Source organism: Poecilia latipinna, unplaced genomic scaffold (assembly GCF_001443285.1).
Source record: "Poecilia latipinna isolate Pla-1442-1.1 unplaced genomic scaffold, P_latipinna-1.0 Scaffold940, whole genome shotgun sequence".
Classification (NCBI taxonomy): domain Eukaryota; kingdom Metazoa; phylum Chordata; class Actinopteri; order Cyprinodontiformes; family Poeciliidae; genus Poecilia; species Poecilia latipinna.
The window spans coordinates 175514-183833 of NW_015113556.1; the positions used below are offsets into that span (position 1 = coordinate 175514).

The 8320-nt window shown below is 42.4% G+C and overlaps 1 protein-coding gene across 1 annotated transcript in view; it reads right to left on the reverse strand.

The window, feature by feature from the left end:
• Positions 1 to 6327: 6327 nt before the first annotated feature.
• Positions 6328 to 8320, reverse strand: part of tmem74 (transmembrane protein 74) — a 6191-nt gene continuing 4198 nt past the window's right edge. Inside the window, exon 2 of the mRNA XM_015049340.1 lies at positions 6328 to 8253. Coding sequence (XP_014904826.1) covers positions 7341 to 8201 — 861 coding nt within the window. The 5' untranslated portion in view covers positions 8202 to 8253 and the 3' untranslated portion in view covers positions 6328 to 7340. The remainder of the gene's footprint in view (positions 8254 to 8320) is intronic.

Below are 8320 nucleotides of genomic sequence, written 5' to 3' on the forward strand. Positions count from 1 at the left end.
TATATGCAGTCAGAGGTACAGTGACATAGTCTGGATCAGAGCCAGACACTTGTGTTAAAATGGCCTAGCCAAAGACCAGACCCTAATCCAATTAGGAATTTATGGAAAGACCTTTAAAAAAAAAAAAAAAAAAAAAAAGATGTCCGCCAACACTTCCCACCCATTTCAGTAAGTAAACTCAAATGTATCCAACGCCTTTGACATTTCTTTTTTTTAATTTTTTTTATTTGAAAGTCATTTATCCTGTTTCACAGGTTAAATTGAGGCAAAATGTTTGTATTTTTTCCATGCAATTCTCCACGTTAGAGTTAATCAGACTTTTAAATAAAGTGCTTAAGTTTAAGTGTATTTATTCAGGCAGAAAGTGGAATCATTCCATTTTACATTTACAACTCCAAAGTAAGAGTTCAGCGTTCAGCTCCATCCCATTTGGATCCCATTTCAAATTAGTCACATCTGCTGAACCAGACCATATTGCGAAAGTGAGACAGTGTTACTCAAATATACTGTAAAAAATAATTAGATTACACACACACTCACGTCTTGGCAAAGACAAGACGGTGACAGACGGTGACCCCATTAGGAAATTTGCCGACAGAGGCAGTTTTAGCTCATCTTCGGCCTCACCTGAAGGGATCGACTTACCCGGGAGCCCAGGCAAATATCAATAAGTGTGATTTAGCTGTGCTCTGCTCAAGGATAAAGAGCTTATGTATGAAAGCTCTGAAAATACACTCCAGCTTGGCATGTAGAAAAAAAAAAGAAAGAGAAAAAAAAAACCCGCTGTCGTCTTAAACAAATCCCTGATTAAATGCCTCCAACACGTTCACTTGGCTGTATGAGTGGAGGCCCGGATCTGGCTGCCAACAATGACTAAAAGAGAAAAAAGCAGAGGGATGATGATGATGATGATGATGATGATGATGATGATGATGATGATGATGATGAGAGGAGGATGTATGTCTCCGTCTGTTTATAGCTTCCATTTGTGTTTATGATCCTTTCTGCATTGGGATGATGGCGTTATCATAGATTGCAAACATAAACTTGGTCACATTTTCAGCATTTTTCATCTGTAATGTACAGAGCTGTGAACAAAAATTTCCCTGCTTACCCTTTTTTCCTTTTTTTTTGTAACAACTACATGTGTTAGGTTGTAAAGCAAATCGCAACATATTAAGCCATTCAGTGAGAACGTGAGCAGCAGCAGCCGTCGGATTGGCCAGTGCAGACGCCGTTACAATAATCGATTCGGCTGAAGATAAACGTACGGATTGTATTTTTAAGATCTTACCGGAACATCGGTCCTTTAATCCTGCGAATATCCTTCAGGTGACAGAAGGCTGACTTTGTAATTGTCTTTATGTGTCTCTGAAGGTTCAGGTCCGACACCTTGGTTTCAGGCCTTATCGATTGTTTCTAGCTTGAAATAAATGCATGCTGAACCTTGATGATTTACTGCTTGGGTCCAAAAATAATTACGTCAATTTAGTTTCGGGTTCAGCTGAAGAGAGTTATGGGACATCCATGGATTGATTAGCCATCTGGTGACACTGTAATGTACGGCTGTGTATCATCCATGGTAAGTGATCTTCTTACTTGTTATAATCTGAGCTAGTGGGAGCATGTACTGTAGATATTAGATAGGGGCCCGAGGATGAAACCCTGAGGTACCCCGGATTTAATTTTCTTCCCTCTCAAACGAATCACAGGTCCTACACCTGTGATTCTGAGTCAGCTCTCCATTTGTTTCCATAACATGCTGTGGCTCAACCGTGTTGAATGCTACACAGAGGTTCAAACAGAACCAGCAGTGTGGTTCTTCCAAGGTCTGCATTTACGTGGAAGTCTTTATATACTTTGATGAGTGGAACACACCAGTTAAGAGGGATGCGTTTTCTGTTTTGATCAGATTCAGTGACAGGAAAGTCTCTTAGGAAAAGCTCTGGGTAGGATGTCAACTGATCTATAATTACTTCTAAGTTTTTAATGATTGATTTGGTAGAACTGTGACACTTTCTCAACATTTGTTTGGATTGGATGTAGCAGTGCTACTGAATATGACGTTAATGTGCAGATTAACCCTCCAGTCTTTTTGCATTCACTCCATAAAGAATTTAATAAATTGACTGCAGTTTGTGAAGGAGAGAGTCTGACCAATCAACCGCTTGTAACAGTTAGCTAAAGTCCACTTGGGTTTTACGTAGCAGTACATTGAATGAAGTGATGCACACAATACGCCCGTCTCTTCGTGGCTCCAACAAACGAGATGAAAGTTTCGGAGTGACTTTGTCAAATACAGGACCATATATCTGAGGACTGAGGTGCTGCAGCTGTTCATGCACCAAAAGCCCTCAAAGTTGCTGGATTTAAGCAACTCTTCAAATATAAATGGACCAGATTTCCCCACAGCGACGTAAACGTCCCAGTTGTGACAAACAGTTGATGGCAAGTGTGACACAGTCAGTTACAAGCTTTGGAAGCAGTTGCTTTCTCACAAAGGGCCATGTTGGTTTTTTTGATAGATTTGCGTCCTTCAACAGATTAAATTGTTATTTGAGAATACCTCTCTGTATTTAAATTGGTTATCCTTTTTTTCTCATATTAAACTGAAACACAAACGTGTGATTAAAAAAAACAGAAGAGATCCTGCATGACTGCTGGTCTCGCTGCTGTTGACGTTAAAGTGCATGAGAAGAAGAAACAACCTGCAACTTGGTCTTGTTTTTACTGAAAGCAACAATCGGAGCTCCTAATCAACTGAATTTTGCTTTCAATATACAGTGCTGTCATGTGGGATCTGGATTTACTGCTTCCTTCAACAACAACAACACTGCCTCATCGCTCTTATTAAATTTTATTACCTTTCCTGGAAATGGCTTCGTTTGACGGTTCATCGCCATTGGGAGCACGCTCCGTTTCCATTTTTTCAGAAAAATACACAAACATTTGTCAGCTCTAAGGTGAGACAAACCAAAGACGGATAAAGCAGATCCACAGATTTTTCACAGATGAGCGCCTATTTCTTTTATGCAGTCTGCTGTTTGTGTGTGTGTGTGTGTGTGTGTGTATATATATATATATATATATATATATATGTAAATGCAATTCAAAAGCATTCAAGCGTAGCAACACTGTGACCTCGAGCGCTTTGGCATATAGTGATCAGCCTACGTCTCCCATTAACGCGGGCTGACTCATGTCGTTGTGAACATAAGCCAATGAAACGGGGTCATGCAGCCCTGCAAGTCAGAGAAATGGAAACCAAGGTTACAGAGATGCTGCAGAGAAATTCGTCAGGACTCGTCTTGTGCAAAACAATACTTTACTCCTGTAAAGAAATATCTGTGATTATGAAGTTGCCACATGAACGCCAAGCCCCCTTCCTGCCCCTCACATGCAACACACAGTATTGGGTTAAAAAGTGAGAAAATAATTCATACTTATAGTTTTTTTTTTCCATTTTTTTTTTTCCTTAGAATCTATTGTTTTCACAAATAAAGTTGGCATCTGCTTTGGGGCTATGGGCTAAAAGCTAAAAGGCTGGCTCACTGTTTCTGTTATCTTTTGTCCACACAGAGACCAGTTTGCATAAATAATCATTTGTAATAGAATTGTATCAAATTACCTAACACTCATTAAGCAGAAAAAAAATTCTGCTTCTTTTGCATAAAACCTAAAATTTTCAGCTTTGCAAGGGAAGGTTAACAATTTTTTTTAGTAAATTTGCATTAAACATCTTAGCTCAGAATCTGTATTTTTACCCGCTGCCATTTGATCAGCAAATCACTCTAATCACACCGAAACGTGAGGATTTAAGTGTAATAATATCCCGTATTAGAGAGATAATTGGCTCTTTGAAGCCATGGCAGCTTAGGATTTTCGAAGTAGGGCAACTCTTTCATGTGTTATTAGTTGTGCTTAAACCACAGCTTTAAAGCACAGGGATGGGGGGAAAGGAAAAGCTGGCTCATAGAGAAAGGCCGATCAAAAACAGGAAAAGTTACAGGCGCTCGGGTTCGTGTTTTGCCAAAGACTCTTTGCGGCGCACGTACGTCTCGTTCGGAACAAGGTTGGTGCTGACTGTGCCATGTATCTGCTGGGCGATGAAATGCTATGAACAGAAAGGAAGGAGGAGCAAGAAATGATCAGCTGTAACGTCAACCTGCTCACAACAGTCAAACCGGAGTGCGTCTCCGCCAGGCTTACTGGCTTACCTCAGCACTGCGCCAAACAGGAACTGTCACTGGATATTACGGCGTGGAACCGCTGAGCTGATTCTCCTCCTTCTCGGTGAGACAGGGACAAGCTTCATAGGCCTCTGCTTTCTCCCACTCATTTGCCCGGAGGGGGGTGGGGGGTGGGGGACGGACGGACTGAAATGTGCCCCTGCTCTGCCGTGTCACTGCTGGAAACCTTCACATTAAAAATGAATGACTCCGATAAATAAAAGCCCTCAGCGTTGGTCACAGAAAGCCTGTGAGTGGTTTGTTTGGATTGCGTATGTGATTTGGAATTTTGAGACTTTCTTTGCTAGTTACATAAATGATATGTACAGATTCAGGTTGTAATTTACAGAATTACAAGTAAGATTTTTTTGGGGAGGGGGTAGGAGGGACACTTAAGGTGTCAGATTTCATGGTTTACTGACCCTCACATAATTCACTTCCCATTATTTAATGAATGAACACCAGTATATATACAGTAAATAGCATTTGGGTATCACTGTTTTGCAGCAAGAAGGTTGAGGGTTTGAAGTCTTTCTGCATGGAGTTCGCATGTTCCCCTTGTTGTTTCTCTCCAGGTATTCCAGATTCCTCACTAGTCCCTCAAAATGTTCCACAGTTGTTGTTTGTCCAGTTACCCTGAAATGTATTGGGGAGTTGTCAAGGGGAACCCCTGCCTCTTTGAAGGACCTTAATGATATGAGTTACAACATTTAGTTTCTATTTTCTAAATAAGTGGCAAAGACCACGGATGGGTGGATAGCAGTAAATTAATGGGGAAGACAATGTTATTTCTCTAATTTATTGAACTCTTGTCATTTCCCGATTGCGGATTATTATTGCAGATTCAATAGAATCCGGCAGGAGGCGCCAATTAGCTTCATTGTGCTTATAAGTGTCATTTGACAATTTTTTAAGAAAATTGTCTCTGATTATTGTGCGGTTACAGTTTGAATGGAAGTTCCAGCTCGAAGGCGAACATCAGAAACGATTAACAAATGACCAATAAGCGGAATTATCCTGGCATCGCTAAACGGGGGAGAGTCAAGACATCTCACGATTCGAGATCTCGCGACAGTAAAAAAAAAACAACAAAAAACAAACAAACAAACAAAAACGACACAATTTACGGTGGCCACGAAGTTGTGTTGTGTTTTGCATGTTCAAAAACACAACAATATTAACTAGGCACAATTACAAATGAAGAAAACACAATGACATTTACAAAACAGAAAAGGCAGAGTGAGATACCTGAGACATCGCTGCTTGGACAACGCCTCCTTTGACTTTAGAACCGGAAATTGCACCGGCGTTTGATCTCTCTTTCTCCAGACAGGTAGGCAGACAATCACCGTGCTATGTATTGCCTGAACTGTCAAAAAGAATGAAGCATTTTAGGCTCAATAGCGATAGCTACGTTTCCATCATGTACCTACTGCTAAGAATGTTGAAATTCAGATTTTCGACAAACGCACAAAAGTCAGAATAACTTCCGGTGGCAAACGTTGTCCAATCAGCAATGTCTCAAGTTTCCCAACTCTTCCGTTTTTTATTTTTTTTTTATTTTTATGTTGTATTTTGTAATTTGTAGTTGTGGGTAGGTAATATTGTTGTGTTTTCTTAATTTGTACTAATAAAAATGTTCGGCTGTCTGAAAACACGGATTTCTATCCGCACCTCCACCAACAGTAAATTCTATTTGTCACGAAGAAACTGTGACCATTTACCGCTAAAAATGCTGAAGTTAGCGTCATCGTTTGGTACTTTAATGACTTCCGACTGCATTTTGTTTCAAAATCCAACGCACAGATTAGTGTCACCTTAATTATACTACACTGACCAATTTCAGATTCATGAAAGTTTTATTTTATGTTTTTTTTTTTGTGAAAACACAAAACGGGAAATTTTAATGCATTGTTTGGCATTAGAAACTAATTGAAATGAGGCACAAAAAACAAAAACAAAAAAAAACATAAAAATATGCAAACAAGTTAAATCTGGAGTAGATTAACTTAAACAGAGCAGATATTCTTTTTAAAAAATCATTTGTTAGACCAATTTATTTTTTGGAAAAAATGGGAGTTGTCTTTTCAAAAAAAAAAAAAAAAGGATAAAATCTTGTGTGGTCATTATGAGCTGGTTGTACTCAAAGTTCAAACATTACAGCATATGGCTGATGCTTTTAATCCTTAGTAAATTTTGTGAATGTGAATCTAAATGTAAGGTTATTCTTCATAAAAGTAATCATAAATTAGATTTTTTTTTTTCCTCAATGAATTGAAGTGTTCGTTGAGGCTGGTTGAGGCCTAGTTCACTTGGTTTACATATGGGACCCTAAAGGTAGGAAATGGGCTGACAAAATGGCTTGTATTGGGACAGTCCCTGGTTTACATAGTGGATTCATCTTCATTACCTATACACTATCAACTCTGGACACAAAGTAGGATCCACATGGCCATAGAAGTGTTGACTAGAATTTGACTTATTGTTTAAAAACTCAATAAAAATAAAAGTCAAATTCTTTTTTTAATGAGAGTTGTTTTGCTGACATCAGTTATCAAGTTGACTCATTTGGATCCTCCAGAAGAAGCCATGCCTACTTAGCACCCATCCAGCCTGGGCAAAGTCCACGATTGGCCCACATACCTGCTGACTGGGGGTAATTTATCACATGGGTAGGTCTAGTGCTCTTGGGATCGCCCCTGTTGGCATGGAAGCCCTAATCAACAGCTCATGTTATGGTCTGTCTTAAATGCGGAACCCATATAGGCCCAAAAATTGACAGAAAAGTACATGTTAGCTGTGATAATTCTCCAGCTATCATCCATGTGGACCACGTTCATTTTGTTCCTGGCTGATTTTGTAAAAGTGATGAGCAAAAAAACTCATCACTAAAACCATTGGGTTCAAACACAGGGTAGTTTGAACCCAATGTTCAAATTACCATAGTTTGAACATAGATTCAAACTACAACACATCTAGGACCTACATTCAGCCCATTCCCTACCATTGGAGGGTTTTGCATGTAATAGTTAGTTCAGCGGTTATAAAATGTGCGTGGCTGACGTTAATCATAGTTCAAAACAAACAAACGTTTCTATGCGGAGCGGCGGTTTAAGCCAAAGTCTCCACCATCTCCTCCTCCAGGGACAAGCGGGCAGACGAGTGGCTGGGGCTGGATCTCGTCTTCAGGCTGATGGAGCCGTACAGTTTGGCCGAGCGCTTGGAGTAGGCCACGAGCTTCCTCCTGTACATCTCCCCCTTCCACATGGAGATCATGAGCAGCGTGGAGAGCACGACGCCGCCCAGGGTCAGCAGGCAGAGTCCCGCGATCACGCAGCGGTCCAGGTGGGCGCCTATCCGGGCGCTCTCCATCTCCAGCCGCTCCATCTCCCGCGCCGACACGCTGTCGCGGTCCACCTCCACGTCCCGCGGCACGGCGTAGGAAATGATCACCAGGGAGATCCCCGTCACCAGGAACGTGACCGCGCTGATGAAGCCGTAGTCCACGGAGCTCCCGGAGCCTTCGCCGAAGGAGAGGTCGTCCTCCGACATAAACGAGAGCTCCGGCAGAGTCTCGGAGCAAGGCTCGCCGTTGCGGACCGGCCTGTGCGAAGTTTTGCAGCCGGTCTCCGGGCTGGCCAGTCGCAAATTGACGTTCTCGTCGATGAAGGTGAAGGAGGTCTCCAATTCCTCGTCGCAGCAAACCCGGAGCTTCTCCTCACCGCCGGGGGGAGGGCAGAGCTTCCCCTCCGCGCCCGCCCTGCGCTGCGCTGTCCTCGGTGCTGAAAGGCACCGGCCGCGGCTGCCGCTGCCGCGGGCGGGGGCGCAGCCGCCCTCCCCGGGGAGCCCGTCTCCTGTTGATCCGGCCGACTTCCGGGCGTGCTGCACACCGGAAACCCGGTCGAATGCTTCTGGGTTCAGCTCGGACTGCTTGCCTGCCTCCTTTGCGGGAAGCAGCTTCGGGGAAGCCATTCGTGTTTCTCTCTTAGACTTCCTCCCACGGCGTCTCCACTCCACAGCATCCCTAAGAAGTGGACGACACACACACACACACGCGCGCCGGCTCAGGGTTTGAACATGGCAGCCTTCAC